The following is a 21818-nucleotide window of genomic DNA, read 5'->3' on the forward strand; positions in this document are numbered from 1 at the left end:
CAAAGCGGAAAGCGAGTAAATATTATAAATAGATTCGTATACGACTGACAACAAACGGCCATTTAAAACTTACGAAATACATATTTATATTTCACGTTTCGCAGAACGTGAAGGGATGGAAAATATAATGATAACGTTGCATCCTAGACCTGATATTGACAGCAACACGAAACCCGTTTACAATTTACATGCCGCCATAGCCATTCTGCAATCGTCATAAAAAATATATATGACGGCGAAAAGCGCGCGAATTCAGTCGTTGACAGGAGAACGTTGCGCGCACTCTCACTTTCGTTCGAATACTCGTAGGACACATACAACAAAAAAGTTTTTAAGTGAAACAAAATGCTTCGTTTATTTTTTATTTTTATATTAAGTTCAGTGCTCGCGCAGAATTCATTACGTAAGTTTTTTAATTTCGTTATTTTGAAAATTGCGGTGAAGGTTTAACGTGGTTAACAGAAGACTAAACAATAATTTTGCTCCTGTTTCGGTTCTTTTTTATGCTATTTGATTACCCAAACTACTAAGTAAATTTTATTAAATGCATTTCATCGAATTAGGTCAAAATTCAAAAAGATACTCTAACGCTTATAATAATTATAAAATATTTAGTTTTTTTCTACGTTACATTATTCAGTTTATTTTTATTTTCATATGGTACTTAGATAGATGTCGCACAAGAGTATAATGACGAATACCATCTATTGTACAATGTATGGTTTCCTAAATAACATAGCATATCTTATTATTTATATTCCTGTTTATTAATAGGTAACTAGTTACAATAATTCCTAATCTAATGAATAGAAAACATGAAGCTTACAATATTTGTTCTAAGTATTAATCACAACAATGACTTTACTGCCATTATTACCTACCTTATGTATATAAAGGCTAATAAGGACGTGAACAAAAATTATAAAAAAAAATACTTTCAAATGGATCCAAATAAAAAAAATCGGATACTCTGTGTAACACAATGAAATTATGTTGAATGTCCTTCACGAGACGAAATGAACTTAAACGTAAACATTACGCAAATGGCGCTGTCAAAAGGACGCGTGGTGCAACAAAACTTGAAAATTTCTTTACAAAATATGCATCTTGCGAATATTTACACATGTCACAACTTACATTTTGGTGCTATTAATAATGTTAGTCTCACAGTTAAGAACTCTAGTCTAGCATTTATATTCTACTAATGATTTTAACATCCTTTTTAACACGCTTTTATTAACTTCACCTGTATGTTTGTTTGTTTGTTTGTTTGTATGTTTGTTTGTTTGTTTGTAACTGACTTCTTTGGGCGCGATTTTGACCCACTTTAAACGGCCAGATTTCGTTCAAACTTTGTAGATTTATTGAGGACCGATGACAATACACTAATTTGATAAAATTATTCCAGTTTTCAATTTGCAAAATATGATTTTTGTTAAAGCGTGTTTTATAGTTTTTTTAAACTATTATATTTTATTATTGGATCTACGTTTCATAATAATACAAATGTAACAGCCGTTAACATATTGTTTTTATTATTTCACATGAAAATGTTTATAAGTGCGTTAATACAAGGTTATATTATTTGCAAATTTTTATAATTGGTCACCCATCCAAATGCGTGACCGTACCAGTCGTTTCTTAACTTCGATTTTATAGTAAATAATTTGAGTTTAAGTAGAAATTTGTAGCATAAGAGAAAAATTGCGAACAGTTATTTCAAGTTATTTTATTTTTTATTTCTAATTTTATTTTTCTGATTTAATAATCGATTCAATCTATATTGTGTTTGACTAAATCTCGTAATACGAGTATAATCAGGTCTTTATAATGTTGTCAATGGAACGAAGGAATGAATATTCATTAGATAGAATAAGACAGGAATTTCAAATCTCAGGTTTAACATATATGAGAAATTTTGAAAGAATGGAAAATTCTATTCTTTCAAAATTTCTCATTTAAAAAGCATTTCAATGCTATAAAACTAAAAATTAAATATGTACATTCATTTTTTCATCGAAGTAACCTAATTTTGTTTTAAACACGCTTGTATTAGCTTCATCAGTCGGTTTGTATGAAACCTTATAATTTCTTCCATTAGTGTATGCATTCCTTTATAAATAATCGTTTCTTTTTTTTAAACGGGGTTTTAATTAATTTTAAACGGGGAGACTGACCCCCGTGACCACGCTCGCTATAAAGTGTTCGAAACGTCGGGTTAATAATATAAAGAATAAATCGCGTTTAAAATGTCTTTAATTTCTTAATTTATACTCATGTATAACAAACCATGATGCTTCCACAAACTCCATTAGTCAGCGATTTTCATCCGGTTCGCGTTAAAAGCTAGTAAATAATCTATTTCAATAATCATTCAAGTTAATCTCACATAATGGATAAGTATATTTACATTAGATCATGTTAAATATAATAGGCTATCTATAAATATAAAACACGTTAAGTTAAATATGGCTTTGTGTAAAGGAATTTGTCTTTGTTCTATGTCTTTTATATAATTATAACTCGAAGGTATATGACTATCATTGTTTGTTGTAATTCAATCTAATAAAGATAATGTTATGTCGAATCGTGGGATAAAATAATAATATACTAGAAAGGTTTCACCGTCGCTTTAGAGTATCCTTTTATATTTAATTAGCTTTTTCCCGCGGCTTCGCACGCTTTAAATTCGTAGTAGTTTTAAGATGTTATCACATATAACCTTCCTCTTGAATCATTCTATCTATTAAAAAATTTCATTTAAATTTGTTGTGTAGTTTTAAAGATTGAAGTATACATAGGGAGATAGGGACAGAGAAAGCATCTTTGTTTTACACTATGTAGTGACAAGTTTTCTCAAACCCTTTTAGGATATGAAAAATAGATGCTGGCCGATTCTCAGACCTACCCGATAAGCACACAATTATTTCACGAGAATCGGTTCAGCCGTTTCGGAGGAGTACGTTAACTGACATAGTGACACGAGAATTTTATATAGAAGTTTTATAATTTTATATAGAAGTATAAACGTTAGGCCACACCAAGTGGGTCAAAATTTCTGTATATTTCCATCCATTTCGTAATGTTACATTTCACAACCGTATCAATATGACAATCTATAATTTGGGATCTCTAGGGGTCTCTATTTATAGTGTTACAGGCTTACCCTTGATTCCTTAATAGAATCAAGGGAACGTTCAGTGCTGTTTTAGGAATGAAAATGCAATTTTTTGCTATCCGCGCGATCCAACTTCCACGTAATATCTCACTAGGAACCTTTAACTCTATAAAAACCCAAACGCATAACTGATAATTCATATTATTTAAGCGATCATAATATGTGTAACAGTTACTGTTACCGAAGTTATTGAGTTACTTGTAACGGGTTGTGTAACGCAGCGGTTCATTGGACAATACCACAGATAATATAATATTACTAGCTGTTGCCGCTTCGCACACGTTAAATTCTAAGTAGTTTGATATTATCCTGTCCTACTTCCTATCCTGCAAATAAAGCAATGCAATAAAAAAAATCGAAAACTATAAAAATATAAACAACCCGCGCAGTTAGGGGTAAGCCGCTGCTGGTGCTTGCTTGGAAGAAATTGCTATTGAACAATTAAGCCGCCATTAGCATTGTGTGTCCAGTTTATGCTTAAATATCCATGTGTGCATATAAATAAAAATAAAGCTTTGTACCTACATCAATACGAAGATATAGCATTCACTAGTATTATTACTACATAGTATAAAACAAAGTCGCTTTCTCTGTCCCTATGTATGCTTAAATCTTTACAACTACGTCACTGATTTTGATGGGTTTTTTTTTTAAATAAATAGATTGATTCAAGAAGAAGGTTTATATGTATAATAATATCTATTAAACTACTCCGAATTAACGCGTGCAAAATCTAATTTAATATAAGCAGTTATCTAAGTACCCCTTCGAACTATCTCCCACCTGACATCTGTTCACTTTTCCCGCCATCACAAAACAAACAAGAGTAGGTAACTGCGTCCTTGTGTGTTGCATTCAAATGTATGCATTGTTTATCGGCCATTTACATTCAATAGCCAGGGCTGGCCTTCACACGCCCCTGGCAGCCTTATCCAGCCTAAATTATCCTATATTGAAAAGGTCGATGACATACGTGGTAGTTATTGGCAGTTTTATAGTTGCTGCAGTTTGGAGTTGTAAGAGATGATGTATATTTGACTAGATGCTCGTCCCGGCTCCGTCCGGGTATCAAGATTCCCGTTTTAACCCAAGGGAGCATTTAATCGGGATAAAATGTATCCTATCAGCGAAGTCAACTCATACCCTGTCTGTATACCAAATTTCATCAAAATCCGTTCTGTAGTTTCAGTGTGATTGACGGATAAACAAACAAACTTTCACATTTATAATATTAGTGTGTTGTGTGATTAATTATTTTCATCGACGGACCTGGGAACTGTACGGGAAAAATTCCACAAAGTTCCAGTTTATCGTCTCCCTTTTCTTCTTTTATCTCTTCTTTTCTCTACGCGGATGAAGCATTGCAGCGAATATTGTCATGTGCAGCAAAAATACAATAGTATATTTGAATTATATTTCTTATCTACATATATAAAAATGAATCCCTATTTCCCTTGGTCACTACAAAAATCTTTCACCATTAGTTAGCTGCAATTATACTGAGTGACATAAGCAATATGTACCACGGGTGAAACCGGGGCGAATAGCTACGTATTTTATATTTTTAAAAATTCTCATTTAAAAAGCATTTGCCAAATAACTATAAATTAGATGATTCTATAAGTGAATGTTTGTTTATCTCAATATTTCGATATGCTTTACTAAAAGCGCAGCGGTATTCATTTCGAAAACGCATGTGTGTCGAGTTGTTTAGATATTTGTTACTCAATAACGCAGCAATAGCTGGACTAATTTGCATAAAATTTGGTAGGTCGGTGTAAACTCGACTGAACGATTTGTGTGGAATTTAATAATGCATTACCGCTAAAAATGTATTATAGTTTTAAAGTGAAATACGTTATTGGGGACACAACAAAACAATAATTAATTGTGGTTATGTTTAAAACTATTCAACTAATTTTGATGGAGTTTTTTAATACATAGAGTGATTAAAGAGGAAGGTTTATATGTATAATCTATTAAGTTACTCCGAATTTAATCCGTGCGAAGCCGCAGTTAACAACTAGTATTTCTATAAAGATTACCAGATTTACGGTACACCAAGTTCACATCCGAATAGCTAGCTAACGTTGAAAGTGCCTGCGTAATCTTAGCTTTCTATTATGATCTAGGTATTATATCTATCTATATACCTAGGTATTATGATCGTGAATATTATCTATATGTGATATTACAAGTGAAGGGTTTATCAAAGTGATAAATAATAAAGGGAGTTAAATGTATGCAATTTTATGTATATACTATATACTAGCTGCACCCCGCGGTTTCACCCGCGTAAGTCCGTATCCCGGTCATCGGACATCGGACATAATCGGGCCGGGTGGCTAATTAATTTGTATTTTTATTACATATTTGTATATTTTGTTCGCCATTTGCAATGGTGTATGTGTGATGAAATAATTTGTATAAAAATCTTAATGATTTTGTAACACCTAATACATATATGAGAGAGAGAAAAATATATTAATGTTGAATTCGTCTTTTATTGCGAAGCGTGTATACATCTCATATACAATACCTTTCCTTCATTAAATCGTACATCCGCAGTGATTTACATTCCCTAGCTATACAGCTATTGATATACAAGGTAACTAAGAATATTATCATAATAAACGAATAAATATTCTTGGACATTTCACAGGACGTCATCTAATCGCATACCATGCAAAGATAGATAAAATAATAACCTAAACAACTGACAATATACAAAAACGTATGTTCCGTGTCAACAAAGACTTAAGAAATACGCTTCAATGATAGAATCAAACTAATTGACTCTTGGAGAGCGAATAAAAGCTTGTTAAACATGTAAAAAAATTTAATATAAAACGTATGTAAATGTTACTGAATGCACGGAAGACAATAACAATTTTTTTAAATTATTTATAAAAATGCGAGGCCAATTGCTTTCACAAATGACATTTAAATGGAATGCATTTTATTATACATTCCAATGTAAAAACATCCATTCAATAATTAATAAATAATATGTATTTGTATACTTGTGCAGGTCTGAAAGGTTTACTATAAAGGACAATAAAGGCAACGAATATCAGAAACAATATAGCTTTTTATTTGTAAATAAAAATCCTACAAAATCAGTAAAGATTTAAGTACCTACAAACTAACAAGGAAATCTACACTTTTACTCTATTACAATAGAGTAGGATTTTGTATGTCGTTAAAGATCTACCTAATATATCATCTGAGCTATGCAAGCCAAGCCGCAGTCACACGCTAATCACGCCAAGTCATCACAATTAGTATTCATACAAATACGGAAGACGACGCAACACTGGCAGACGTATATATTGTAATTATGGAAATGCAGAATTTTAATTCCAGAAGCCAACAAAGCACAAGCTTTGGTTCGCAATGAGTTTCTCGCAACAGAAGAATTATTTTGAAATGGATAGAAGTTTACATACTATTATTTGCATGTTCGTCTTCAAATATTGGAGTAGAGGACGCTGCGGCGCGAATTGGGCCAGCTCGTACCCCCACACCCCCACAGAAGACCGGCGTGAAATACTTACCTTCTTTTGCTTGCTACTGTGATTCTTGCGATGAGTTGAGCTGTAGGTCCATTTCTTTCTAGTCTATTCTATCATTGTCATCGTCGATCATTCCCTTATATTTTATTCCTTAAACGCGGACAATGCATTTGGAGACGCCCTACATCCTATCCTACTAATATTATAAATGCGAAAGTTTGTAAGGATGTGTGTGTGTTTGTTGCTCTTTCACGCAAAATCTACGAAACCGATTGCAATAAAATTTGGTACGTAGACAGCTGGACAACTGGAGTAACATATAGGCAACTTTTTATCCCGATATTACTACGGGATACCGACTTACGCGGGTGAAACCGCGGGGCGCAGATAGTTTACTATAACCGTATGAATCATATAATAACAAACTCACAGATAACGTGGCATTCTTTAGGCAAAATTATTATTAAAATAGGTTTAGTAAACTAAAAGATTGCTTTTAGAAATTAAAGACTTTGTAAAGGATTTTAAACGCGATTTATTCATTATATTATTAACCCGACGTTTCGAACACTTTACAGCGAGCGTGGTCACGGGTGTAAAAAATTACTCCCTAGAGTACCATAAACACACAAATTCACAATCTTTCCTTCTATACAATATTAGTATTACAGATTTATTAAAATTAATATGGCATCATAATGATCTTAATGTGTTTCACATTGACATTATCAAGACATCTTTTTCGCATCGGGACGTGGCTTTTTCCTTTAAGATGTCGTAAATGGGACACCAATTATCGTGATGAGACATATAAAGGTTATAAATTGAAATTACTATTTAAATACAGTTTGTCCATTTTATTTACTATTGACGCGATTTCAGTTAATTAACGATTTTTTTTTAAATATAGGGGTATAGAGGCAAGGCAGGGGTAACTCCTTATTTGGCTATATCATTAAATTAAAATGAATATTATACGTAAGTAAAAATCGACTTTGAAAATATACCATATTCAGAATATAAACCTGTGCCCTGTAGTCATTACAGAATTTATCATTACGAGCAAAGGTATTGCATACTTTGAAACGCATGGAAGCAAATTAGAATATGTATTCCTTTAAATTTACTGTAGTAGTCAGCTAATAGATCAATTTTATGGAATCACCAGGGGCCCGCCCGGCTTCGCCCGTAGTACATATATAGCCTAATTCCTTCCTCAGTTAATGGGCTATGTAAAACTGAAAAAATTTTTCAAAACGGACCATTAGTTCCTGAGATTAATTTCGTAGTAGTTCCGTTAGTAGTTTCTTAGATTAGATTAGTTCAAACAAACAAACTCTTCAGCTTTATAACATACTAGCTGCGCCCCGCGGTTTCACCCGTATAAGTTCGTATCCCGTAGGAATATCGGGATAAAAAATTGCCTATATGTTATTCCAGTTGTCCAGCTGTCTACGTACCAAATTACATTGGTTATAGGTTTTGCGTGAAAGAGCAACAAACTCACACACATCCTTACAAACTTTCGCATTTATAATATTAGTAGGATAGTAGGATATCTTGAAGCGTCTATATCACACATAAATCACTATTTAACTAAAAGTAGCATAAGCTTCGTAACAAAAGAAATATCTCAATTAAAAAGTGCGACACGTGGCAGCGAAACAAACCGCATCGGCTGGTTCCCACAAACATTGTAAAACCAGACCCCGATCAAGCGAAACATCGAGAATTACACACTCAACAATCACACATCAACTTAGGAAACAGTAAGGGCAAAATATTCCACTTATTGTAAAGAGATCTTACAAAATGCGCGGTTAAGAGTATAGAGTATTGGGCGCAAGGTCGCGACTCGCGAGGTGCTTGCCAAACCAACACTGCATGTTCGCTAGCCGCCCGCGTGACTTGATTCGAGATGCTATGAGCTAATTAAGAACCTGGGCTTGCAAGACGTCATAAAGCAGTACTAATTCCAGTGTGGGAAAAAATATCGTTAGTCGACATATATACATCTGTCTTTATAAGAAATACGATACTAATTAAGAACCTGGGTAGTTATCGTCCGTTTTAAAGCAGTACTAATTCCAGTGTGGGAAAGTGGTGGCGAAGGACTACCCATATACCTATCTCTGTTTTTAGGACATATATAATACTAGCTGCGCCCCTTGCCCCGCGTAAGTCTGTATCCTTTAGGAATATCGGGACAAAAAGCCTATGTGTTATTCCAGTTGTCTAGCTATCTACGTCTCAAATTTTATCAAAATCGGTTCAGTAGTTATTGTGTGAAAGACAAACAACATTACATACATACATACATGCATCCATACTTGCAAACTTTCGCGTTTATAATATTGGGAGGATATAGTTACCAGGACGTGTTAAAGCACTTATAATTACAGTGTGAAAGTAATGGCCCAGGACGACCTATATAACTCTGTCTGTAGCAAATACTACGCTACTAATTTAGTACCTGGGGAGTTACCAAGACGTTTTAATGTAGTTCTAATTCCAGAGTGGGAAAGAAATGACGCTAGACGAGCTTTACAATTCTGTCATTTTTCCATGCTGGAATTAGTACTGCGTCAAGACGTCATAGTATCCCCTGGATGTATTTAAAACAGGAACTTTTTATAATATTTAACCTTTTAATGAATCTAGCTTACATATTTATTTATTTTATTTATTTTTATTTAATTTCAAGTAACTCAGACTCATTTTGTTAGTAACAATTAATTCTTAAAAAGTATGTTAGTATATTATCTTAAATAAAATAGTTGTGACTACTAGGTATGCCAGCCACTACTACAATGCTATAATGGAAGCATAAAACATACATAAAGAAGGTTTTGAGTAGATTTAAGCGGGTTTTGAGTAGAATTTATCCTTACTCATATATATACATATATATATATATATATATATATATATATATATATATATATATATATATATATATATATATATATATATATATATATATATATATATATATATATATATATATATATATATGAGTAAGGATAAATTACAGCTGAAATAAATTTGATCGGTGCTAAAAAACTGCATCGAATTGGGTAAAATTTCGAATGGAAATAGTTGGGGAGCCATAGCCTAATAAGAACTGCTTTTCAATCGACTCCAAGAAAGGAGAAGGTTTCTAATTCGATTTATTTTTTTGTGTATGTTGCCTCGTTATTGTCGATTGGGTGAACCGATTTTGATGATTCTTATCTTATTTGAAATTAGTGCCTTCCGTGTGGTCCCATTTATATTTAGTCTAGTTGTTACAATTTAAATGCGATTTCGTTTCTTATTAAATATAAATAGTCTTCAAAATAACGTTGAAAGCAATGTCTAAACAGAAACTCTTACGCAACATAAAATTTCATATATATTGAACTTGACCTCTGTTGAGTTATGTCACAATATACTAGCTAATACCGCGTCATCGCTCGTGCATTATATCACGCGACGATCAACACAATAAACACTTCTATTTTTAGGCCCCGACGCTGTCTGTCTGTATAATTGTAACTCTCAGACGGGTAAACCGATTTCAATGCGGTTTTTTCTAATGTGATAGCCAGTTTCCTTGCGTGGGCGTTAGGTTGGGTTATACCTGAATTACTAATATACTAGTGCAACTTAGTCGGTAAATTTCAAATGAAAACAGCCGGAAATATAAAATGAGATGAGAGAGAGAGGGTCTTTTTAGGGTACCTAGTAAGCCAAGTAGATGCCGCGATGTCTAACGTTCTGCGAAGTTAAATAAAGATGCAAAAATTAGAAAAAAAAACGGCTTGGGATAAACTTTACCAACATAGACACGGTCTCTAATAGTACAAGCTACAGGTTATAGATAAGAATACTCTTTACGGCCGGTTTTCGGCAACTGCATTTACTAGGACAACCACTTTTATATTGGCAAAAAAATTGATAAGAACTCGCCAGGAGCAGCAGGACCCAAGGCCATTTTTGTGATAATAAGACAGTTGGTAATTTCAGAGATTATGTATTTCTGTTGACGCTCAACTCAAACTCAAACTCAAACGTTTATGTATTCGATAAGACTTCTTATAGAAGCACTTTGGAATCGTCATAACATAGTTTAACATTTATCACCGATTCGGAATGCTCCTAAAAAGAAGAGCCAACCAGAAACTCCGTAGTTGCTCTTAAAATGTCAATTTTACATATTTTTCTACATATGTGATATGTACATAACAATGATGTCAACGAACTGTCCTGTGGTACTCAAGCTATACCAACCATTTCATGGATTTTCGTCATTTACATACTAATACTATACTTACATAATAAAAGGAGGTTAATCAAAATCGCACAGTCACAAATTTGTGTCCAATTTAGTGACAGTTACTCTTTTGCTTATATCCTTAGTATCGCGAGTCCTACTCGCACTTGACCTATTCTGCAGTTTAATATGTCGTGTCCAGGATAACGCTCTGTATGTTACCAAGTTAAACCTTCCTCCGCTCTCTTCCATTCCAAAATGAGTGTCTCCTTGCACAACGATCCTGTAGAAGCAGATAACAAGCCCCTTCGCTACCATTAAGCAACTGCATTGCTGAGGTCTTATGTTGAAACGTGTGTTACAGCTGACGACTTCTCGCGGTGTCGACAGAGGGACGCTGGCCTCAATGACTGCCTCAAGATCGCCGTGCCGGACGCGCTGAGGAAGATGAGGAAAGGTAAGGTTTCGACTAGGACATATGGATAGACGATTATAAGTCGGATATTTTCGACTAGCACGGTTGTGTAGTCGAGATTTGGAACTAGAACCGCGCGGAAATCGAAACTCATATCTTATAATTTAACGGCGCGGAGCATCTCGGAAACTCATATCTTATAATTTAACGCGCATTAGATTTAGCGACAATGTAATGAAATGGATAATATAGCGTTGTAATAAATCTGTTTGAGGTAAATCTTCGGAGAATACGACAACAGTTCAGATGTGTATCATGTAGCTAAGTGTAGCATCGTGTGGATGTAACGCATAAAACAAGTGGAAGTTGTGTACAGTTGTGTTTTAATGTATTTGAAATTATAGCCTACGTTTTTTTAGGAGATCTATAAACAGAAAACCTTAATATTATTTGATTAAATGCAGCAGATCTGTGTAACCTTTTTTTTTCTTATTAAGTACAATTTTCATACTGCAATCTGAAACTGAAAACTTAAATAAACACGGATGGATGTTTAACTCTTTCACTTTCACATTAAATCTACTGAATGGATTTGAATAAAACTTTATAATAATGTAGGTTACACATCAGAATGAGAAATGAGCTCTAAAATACTTGCCATCTTGACATAAGAACCGCGCGTCGTAGTGAGTTTTAATAAAATTTTCAAAATTTCAAAACACTGACTTTAACTAGTTACGTAGTCAGTGGATCATATAAAAATTGTACTTGATTTTATGTAAATAGTATGTTTTATATTTTTTTTATCCAGGCATACCAAGTCTGTCAGTACCGCCGCTGGAGCCGCTGGCGGTGTCCGGTATGAACATAGACGCTGGCGCAGGGCCGGTCGTGATCACGCAGAACTATAAGAACATCCGGTTGCACGGCTTGACGGATTCCGTGCTGACTAGCTATAAGTATGACGCTTTTATGTCTTCCTTTGAAACCCGTGTAATTGTTAGGATGTTAGCTGAGTGCTAGCTAGTTAAATCGTATGGTGTGGTGGCATCTGTGAGGTTTTTTTTTTTTTTATGTCACAGTCGGCAATGGAGCTGGTGGGACGTCTGATGGTAAGCGCTACCACCGCCCATGAACATTTGTAGAGGCGTAAAGTCGATTACAGACCTTACGCCTCTACAAATGTATTGCCGACTACCGTTTGGGAACACATCATTAGTATCAGGCTGTGTTTGTTCTCGCTGCAGGGACACGGGCATCTAATGAGGGTTCAGGCCCATAACCCACCACGTTGGCCAAGGGCGGGTTGGCAGATGTCACTTGTCGTCGAGCGTTTGATTCTTCGACATGCTGGTTTCCTCACTATGTTTATTTCGCCGTTTTTGAAAATTGAAAAATACGTTTTGAATTTAGATACTGAAATTATACTATAAGCGTTAGAACTCATTTTTAGTTACTATAGTTATAAATTCATTTCATTTCATTATCTGTTTAGTCGCCAGTCAAGTCAAGTCAAGTCATTCACAGAGTAGATATTTATGTGTTGTAAGTGCGGTGTTATAAGATGGTAAGATTTATAGTGACAATTATTATAATCATTTTTTTCATAACGACTATAAATAATCATTAAATAATTAAATAATTGAATTATTAAATAATATTTCTTGTCTTTTTCTCGTTCTAACTTCATAATACTGCACATGTTTTAAAATTTGTACCTACTCGTTGTAGGCGTTTTTTTTTTAAACAAAGTGGCACGTAATTTATATATTTATTTTAAGACTAAGATTATGTTTGGACAAATTATAAAAAAAATGTCTTAAAACTGTTTCAGGGCTGATTTAAAGCACTACAGATTACGCACAGACTCCATAACCCCCAAAATGGAGTTCATAGCTGACTACATCATGAAAGGGAGGATTTTAGTTCTGCCCATACAAGGGAAAGGCATCGCTAATGTTACGATGGGTAAGCGCCATCTGTTGTTGAATAGACGCAACTATTTTTGTAAAAAAAGTTGGTGACCACACTAACCACTTTTAAAATAATGACTTTTGAACACCACATTATTTTGACATACGTCATTTAAAACTCATTTAATCTCTTTCATCAATTCAAATCATAAGTTACAAAAATAATGTCAAATAAATACATTTTCTTCCAGTTAACTTGGTGGTCAAGCACGATTTAATAGGAGAACCAGTGGTAAAAGATGGAGAGACGTATATGAGAATTCGCGACTACAGAGTCAAATTTATCCCACAACGAGTATATTTGCACTTCTCTAATTTATTCAACGGCGACAAACGGCTCGGAGATCAAATGAATTTGTAAGTTGTATTTTTCTGAAACAACGCCATCTATGAGATTAATTTGCGACTACTATTAAATTGAAATAGTACACCTCCTGACCGCAAGAGGGCAGACAAGTGAATCTAAAATAATGTCTTTGGTTTATTGCAACATTTAATTATTCTATCATCCCTTTCGAACTATATACAGTGTTATTCTATTTTATTTTTTATATCTATTCTAAATGACCGAAGCTAAAATATAACAACGTGAATATTTGCTTAAAAATAAATAAATTAATATTACGTAACAAAAATTAGAACCCTCGGGATATAATTTTAAAAATTACAAGGACAAAGAAGCTGTATTGATTTAAACAACTACATATATTATTATTTACAGGTTCCTCAACGAGAATTCGGATTTAGTTTTTAATGAATTGAAAGATTCCTACGAGAAAAGCCTGAGCTCAGTTTTCCAAGACGTCACAAATAAAATATTCAATTCTGTGCCAATGAACAAAATATTCCCAGAGGATTAGAACTGTGATAAATATTAATATTACACGTGAGGTTTAGGTGCTCAAGCTTAGTTTTTAGATATCAAACTAAAATAGGTACTAATCATGGCAGTTTACCTGCTAACTGTATTTATTAAACTGCTTTAATTACATGTAAAATTAATTTGTAAGAAATAAAAAACATTGTGATAATAACTGTGGTTTTATTTAAACTTCATGAAACTATTCCTCAGAAGTTTTGATACAGCGCCATCTAGTGGTTTTTTATGCATTGAAAACCTACGCGTCTCCCTTGCCATGGTTTTGCGAATAGTATTTAGATTTTGAAGGTATTCTCTCATTCAGTTCTATATCAGGCATTTCAGGATTGGCAGCGAGGCGTGCGTTCCTCATGCAAACAGACTTGCAGAACGCTTCGTTTATAATTATCACTAAAAAAACATTTATTAGATACCTTAAAAGGAAGTGTTAGAGAACCAAAATAAGCAAAATATAATTATTATATATCTATTATTATCTTTGCAATATATTTACTAATGGAAATATATATTCATTCCGTATCGAAACCCAGTAACATCCTCGCACAAATTATGTATCTTTAGTATTTAAAAGTTGCTTATCACGTAGTCGTTTACTCACGAATTCCAACTAGGAGCAGGTAAATAACACAACCAAGAATTATGGCAGCAAAATCCATATTAGGTAGATTATTGCATGCTGTAAAAGTTATTATGAACAATAATTAGGGTCACCTATCTATTTTTGTGTTGTTTCTATTATTAATTACATAATTAACTAGTTGTCTTTGATCGTCCTTGGTCGAAATGTATGCTTTTATTCAAAAATGGCATGAAGCAATTCAGTAGTTTTTGTATGATTGAGTAATTAATAAATAAAGGCACCGACGAAATTTCGATTAAACATATGCCAGATATAGATATATTTAATCAAGTTTCGTATTTGTATATTAGTCGTTATTCTTTTTATTCATCACTAGTAATCCGGCCCGGCTTCTCCCGTGGTACATATACTAGCATTAGCAGTCGGGGATTACGTACAACCAACGGTGAATGAATTTTTAAAATCGGTCCAGTAGTTCCTGAGATAAGCACGTTCAAACAGGCTTTATTTATTATATCAGTACCTACATGTAACCTATATAATTAAAACCTATATATATGTAAGTATAGATTACGATGTAAGCCCTAAATATTTAATGAGAAACAGTTGATCATATGTTGCTAGAAAGATGTTAGTAGGTATACCGTTCATGGCAAGGGATCCTCGAGTTCCTGGTGGCCCTCCACAGCCCCCGGATGGAGAGGAACGCGGCAAATACGATCAGCAAAAAGAATGAAGTCTCCCAAAAGTGGGCTACAAGGGTGCTCATTGTTATTAGCCCACGAAGCTGCCCATGGATGGAATACAAACCAGTGCGCGATTAGGGCATTGCGAATTTTCTTCTATTATGACAGAATTGACAGATGTGATGTGACCAGAGATATTTTAAAGTAATAAGACAATTTTTTCGGAGATGATGTTTATTTTTTTGCAAGATTGATTAAAAAGTTTTCAGGTGGTAGAGCATTGTTTATGGATGTTTTTATAAATGATGCATCAACAAATATTTCACGTGATTTTATTAGAATTTAACCGAACCCTTTAGGCTCGATTTGACCCATTTTAAAAAAATAGGCTTAATTCAAGCCTTGTTCAGTCATGAAAGGTTGGTAAAATACAATAATCTCATGAGTTACTGACTGGAATCGTCGGGATTAAAGTCTCTGAACAAGTATTCAATTAATAGAGACAATGTTTCTTAGTTTTTCGAAATTACGTACTTCAATATTCTATAACAAAGAACAAATAAATAGGTATTTCCTATAAATCCAATAGTTAATATTGCATAAATGCACACCCATATATGTATAGCTTAATAGCTATTGTTAAATCCTGAATGAATTGTATTTAATTGCATGTGTATAGGCAGAAATAAAAGAACAATGAATCCATTATTGATATTTTATTGAATGAATTACAACAATTTCTATGGCATAATTACTGGTAACGTACGTAAGAGAGAAATATTGCTTAGCCTCTAAAACAGCAGAATTCGTACTTAAATGTCATTGTTAATATACCAACCAACGAATTATTTTTCTTAAATACCATGACACAGGACTTTTTTTTAATATACAAGCAATGACACTTAAATACGAATGAATAAATATAGAAGAATAATATCGAACATTTCCAGTTCTGCTAGGAGATAAGGCGAAATAACTTATTTTAGATAAATAGACAAGTATATAAATTACGTTTAGAAACGAAACACAAAAATTCTACTCTAAATCATAGAAATGTCTTTATCCATTGATAAATCTTAAATAACGTTTCTTAAATTATTTTTAATTTAATTAATATCTAATGATCTCTTATCAGAACTGGCAATGTTGAAAATGTAAAAAAAAAGAAATAAGTCAATACAGACAGCTTAGTTACATTCGAATCAGAAAAAAAATTATCACAGATAACTTTCTTAATACAAATTTTGGCGGGAAGTCAGAGATAACAAATTCACGCAAATTTCTCAGGTATGCAAAATCTTTTTATTATTGGTATTACATTAACCACTTTTTTCCATTTGCATAATCGGTGAAATTGTTTTCATAACTAAGCCATCTGTATGTTCTTACTTTAGCTAGACTTAGGTAAAATCGAGAGTGACAAACATATACTTTCCCTAAAACAAGCAAGAGCATTACAATTCGCAGATTGTAGGCAAATATATAATTATAACACGTGGTTCATAACATAACTGGTTACGTAATACATAAAGTAACATTACGTGAACTAAATCGATCTGAGAACAGTCTAGTGACAATAAAACAAGCTTTTTTTTTGTGTTTGTGTACTAATAAGATACCATAGACAGACCGATTTAACTCAACATTTATGGAAGCATTGTCTTTTATGTGTTAACAATAAATAGCACACAGTCGGGCAATAAAGGGTTATAAGTTTACAAATTATACAAGTAACTTATGTCTATAACGTACTGGAATAGTGCAAATAATTGCAAAATGCAGATGGTTGGCTGCCAAGAGCTGTCATTGAAAATTTGACAGATTTGACAGTTGTTTTTTTTTGTCTTTTTTTTAATAGCGCTTACGCTGTGGTCACATCTATATTAATACAACACACGATTGTCGCTTCGGACATTAATTTAATTCAACATTAAATTATCCATTGAAATGAAGGAAAACGACATCTTCTCCATATTGTTTCTATGGACGGTTGTGTTAACGGGTCACAAATGTGGAAAAATATTAATCTGCCCTGGTATACTACTGAGGTACGATTTGTGATATACGTTATAACCTATATAGTATTTTTTAAAGTGCATCAAAATTTTAATTTACTACAAATTTTAACTGCTTCTATGGACACAGCAAATACACATAGGCTAAAGAAACAAAAGTTCGGTTCTTATTGCGTACCTATGGGCTTTGCTGTTCCCATAAAGCCTAGTTTCCTATCTTCTCTACCAAATCATAAGCTCTTTTCTATCTTATCTTTACCATCCAGAAATAAATGAGATTACTGAAAAAGTAGAAAAATTTGCCAAAATCCCGGCTCTATTGGAATGACATTTTAAATGCAAAAGCTAACTTGAGCCAATCGTAGGGAGTTATTATTATAAAAGCCGGGTTAACTTAAGCTAAAATTAGTAACTTAATATAATTAAAATCGTCATACATAAAGTAACACACTGTAATGTTTAAATAGGTACATAAGTATACTTAAACATTGCAATGTCAACAACTTTGTCAGTAAAAAAAATTAAAATAGCATATAATAACCTAAAATTTAGCACCATCTAATTTTTCTTTGTCATAACATCAAAATCATTACAAATTTTACCGAACCGTCTCTGTTTTGTGGCAAATTACGTGCTTTAACATTTTTTTTATTTTCGTTTTCAAATATAATTCACCACAAACATATCGATGGCATTACAATTTTAATTTGCATGTGTTATGTCAATGTTAGTACAAATTTTCAATAAAGAACAATTAGTACTACGTTAGACTTATAAAAAACACTACTTATCGAATTAGATATGGTAGCGATAATGTGTCGTTTACCTTAAAATACCGTCATGATAGAAATTAGAACACTCCTGTTCACTCTAGAACATCCAATCACTAACACTAAAACTGGATTCGAATATAAATTCAGTCTTTTCGGGGACCTGAACCAGGTCAAGGGAATTGGGAAGTGGAGGTTGACCGCCTGCAGCCAATAGAGACAGGGGCAGGTATCCTAGACGCGCCTGCGCCACGATCCTTCCTGGGCGCAGCTAGCTGCCTAGTGCTCGTAGATCTCTCTAATTTCCCATCAGACATAACCCAAGCTGATGTGAAATCTGCGTAATCTGAATCTTTTGAACTCGTCCTAGACAGCGAGTCTTCTCCTTTCGAATATGTCCTAATAATTTCCTTCATCTTCTCCAGAACAGTGGCATCATCTTTTGCAGTCTCCGCTGAACGCAAAATTTGTTCAAGGAGCGGACTTAAAGGTTTCTGGTGTGATGGAGACCGGAGGGTAGCGCTACTGGCTCTTAATGGAGAATTCCTTTTAAACGCCTCGTTTTGGGCCTTTGGTTTAGCTTTAGGCGATTTATTTGGATTCTCGAAGGTATCTGCTCCTATCGTAGGTCTGGCTTTTGTTTTGGCTTGGTTTGGAGCAGTCCGGCCTCCCCAGGTATTCCTCGCTGTGGGTGGCAGTTTTGGAGTAAGTTTTGGGGATAATTGGGCAGGCGTGTGTTTGGGGCTAGGAGTATTTCCTCGGCTAGGAGTTCTATTTCTAATGGGGGAGTGGGGAATCCTGCTTGCTTGTCGGCTTCGGATCGTTTTCGTAGGGGATTCGGTGAATTCACGCGTCGCTCGAAGACTTTTGCTTGGCGAATCATTGTTTTCATGGCTGACAATGGACTCGGGGCTCGCACGGTTGGACTTCTCCTCTGAGCTGGCCTTCCTTCCACCGTAGAAGGTATCGGAGAAATCCGTTTTGCGTAGACCAGTGTTAAGGCTAACATAGTCGTCGACCCGGTCGGTCTTGTCTAGGCAGCTGTCGTCATGGTCGAGACGCTCTGGAAAAAGAAGAGATCGTTGAAAATCATCACAAATACTTCCGAGGTCAAATATAAAATAAAAACTATCCGATGTATATAATTTTAACATATTTTCGACAATAATACGAAATGAGGCAGACGTTTCAGATACAGTGTTAAATAATTTCACGCAACCGAAGTTTGCCAAGCGTGAAACGTGTTCATTGCTCCTCAATGATAACCAGATAACAACAGATCATAAAACCAACAAATACCAATTAGCGCAAGCAATATCATAAATCATATAAATACCACCATTCTAACGGCCATTTAAGTCAATAAACTAATAACAACAGGCCTGCCTATTCCGAATGTTATCAGTTTTATGAGCCATAAAGTGTCCGTAAATACACTAAATTCGATATAGCAGTCACGATACAGGCATTTCTTGTGGTAAATTCCATTTTAGGGTAATGATTACAGCTACCTGCTATTTGCAATTTTGAAATTTACGCTCGTTACTCTTAAGGTCACATTCCTAGAATCAAAACGAAATGCTAGTTATTGGCCAAGTGAGGAATGTTCTTCGTGATGGAATCTATGGGAAAAATAGCTTCAAGCACTTTTTCATAGTGAGAAAGAAAGTGAAGAAGCCTACATCTTTTTGATGTAGGATTATAAAACATGGTTAAAGTTAGCAGCTATACTGTATGTTTCTATGGATAAAACATTAATATTTTAATGATTCTGTTGAGTATACGGTTTATTAAAAAAAATATAAATAATTATTTACATTTTAAAACTACCATAGTGCCATTGTACGATGTTTTAAAATAAATGAAATCAATCAGATCTTTATCACAAACAATATGTAATATCAGAAAATGTCGCTATAACAAATCATTTCGTTTCATTTAGATTTTCAGAAAGATAAAATATACTTAAATAGTCACTTATTAGTGTTCGGGCAGGGTTTATTTTTGACATAATTATAGTAAACTAGATTTCATCACATATTAGCACACGTGTACAAATAATAAACAAGTTTGTTTATCCCATAATTTAGCTAAACTTAAACTTCCATATTAAATATATAACAGATCCTGTTAAAACAAAAAGGACATTAAAGAATATGTAACAATGTGAGTAATGTGAAATCACGTTTCCTGATTCGCCATAACTTGGCGGCCATAAAGTACGCCTTGGTCTCGACTATTATAGCCTAGAGTGGTGTCGTGTGCAATGAAGGATTTAGTAATCATATCATAATCTAAATATATATAACTCAAAGGTGACTGACTGGCATAGTGATCTATCAACGCACAGCCCAAACCACTGGACGGATCAGGCTGAAATTTGGCATGCTGATAGATGTTATAGCAGGCTTCCGCTAAGAAAGGCATTTTGGCAAAATTCTACCACCAAGGGGATAATACAGGAGATGGAAGTGTGTACCAAAAGAATTTATTAAGTATCCCTTTCATTTAAAGCTGCATGCATTGTAAATGTTCTATCTATGCAAATGTTTGTGGACGGTGCTGGTCCCTTACCATCAGGCGACACGTCAGCTCATTTGCCCACTCAAACATGTCATACTAAAGATGTCACAATGATTCACCTCGTTCATAACTAAGCCAATATTCACCGATTTCACAGTTAAATTATCAGCATTCCCTTCCAGTTAGTTAGGTTAAGCGTCATTCTGCTGACAATTCGTGCTTACTTAATGTAAAGGTCACGAAAATCAGCGGTATGGTCTAATTTATTATTTGCGTTATTTATTTTGCCTTTCCCTTGCTGGTCTATTTTACGCAGCTAGCAGAGAAGTGGATTTAAACTACTACTAGAAGCATTTTTGAATCGTCACTATACGTAGACTAATATTTACAACCGGTTCGGAAAGCAGTTTCTACAGAGAAGAGTCAGAAAAGCATGCAAGAAACTTTACAGAAGATCTCGGTTCTTTGTGACCTTAGTCTACTATAGCGTGTATAAAGGACTTTAAGGAGTCGGTGTTAATTGTAACTAAGTTTAAAGGAATTGCAATATAGGAAGACTTCTCATATCTAACTATTATGCATTATTGGAAGAATTTTAATTGTGACCGTAACTTTAAACAATAATTACGCTAAGCTTAGCAATTATTTTTAATTCTCATACATTTTTTGATTTAAATAAAAAAAATAAGTTACTAATACTGATACTAAGTTAAAATAAGTTTAATGTAATATATATAGTCTCAGGTCGTGATATTTTTGTGTTTAATTGGCGAATTAATGAATTTTCTAGCATCTTAGTGTTACTAATAATTTTTCTTGTAAACTGTCTGCACCAGAAGCGTTTATGCTGATTTCACGTCTTTTATTGTATATTTCAGACAGTAAATTTCAACCAAATTGCTTTACTAATTTTTATCGTTCAGCAAACACATTGACAAATCTGTATCTCGGACTATACTTCGGCCGTTCAGAGAATGCGTTCCTGACACCTGTCAGTTAGTCACGACTAGTGATGGGCACAACATAAC

The 21818-nt window shown here is 33.9% G+C and overlaps 2 protein-coding genes across 3 annotated transcripts in view; one reads left to right on the forward strand and one right to left on the reverse strand.

The window, feature by feature from the left end:
* Positions 1-238: 238 nt before the first annotated feature.
* Positions 239-14357, forward strand: LOC119834964 (protein takeout-like). Its single transcript, XM_038359536.1, has 6 exons — positions 239-403; positions 11313-11405; positions 12175-12322; positions 13198-13331; positions 13528-13693; positions 14058-14357. Exons 1-6 carry the CDS (start codon positions 346-348, stop codon positions 14194-14196), a joined length of 738 nt encoding a protein of 245 aa, XP_038215464.1. The 5' UTR covers positions 239-345; the 3' UTR covers positions 14197-14357.
* Positions 14358-16179: 1822 nt separating this feature from the next.
* LOC119835829 (GAS2-like protein pickled eggs) overlaps positions 16180-21818 on the reverse strand; it is a 120269-nt gene continuing 114630 nt past the window's right edge. For both annotated transcript variants that reach the window (XM_038360865.1, XM_038360854.1), the window contains exon 5: positions 16180-19330. In XM_038360865.1, coding sequence (XP_038216793.1) covers positions 18441-19330 — 890 coding nt within the window. In that variant the 3' untranslated portion in view covers positions 16180-18440. The remainder of the gene's footprint in view (positions 19331-21818) is intronic.

Source organism: Zerene cesonia, chromosome 2, assembly GCF_012273895.1.
Source record: "Zerene cesonia ecotype Mississippi chromosome 2, Zerene_cesonia_1.1, whole genome shotgun sequence".
Taxonomy (NCBI): domain Eukaryota; kingdom Metazoa; phylum Arthropoda; class Insecta; order Lepidoptera; family Pieridae; genus Zerene; species Zerene cesonia.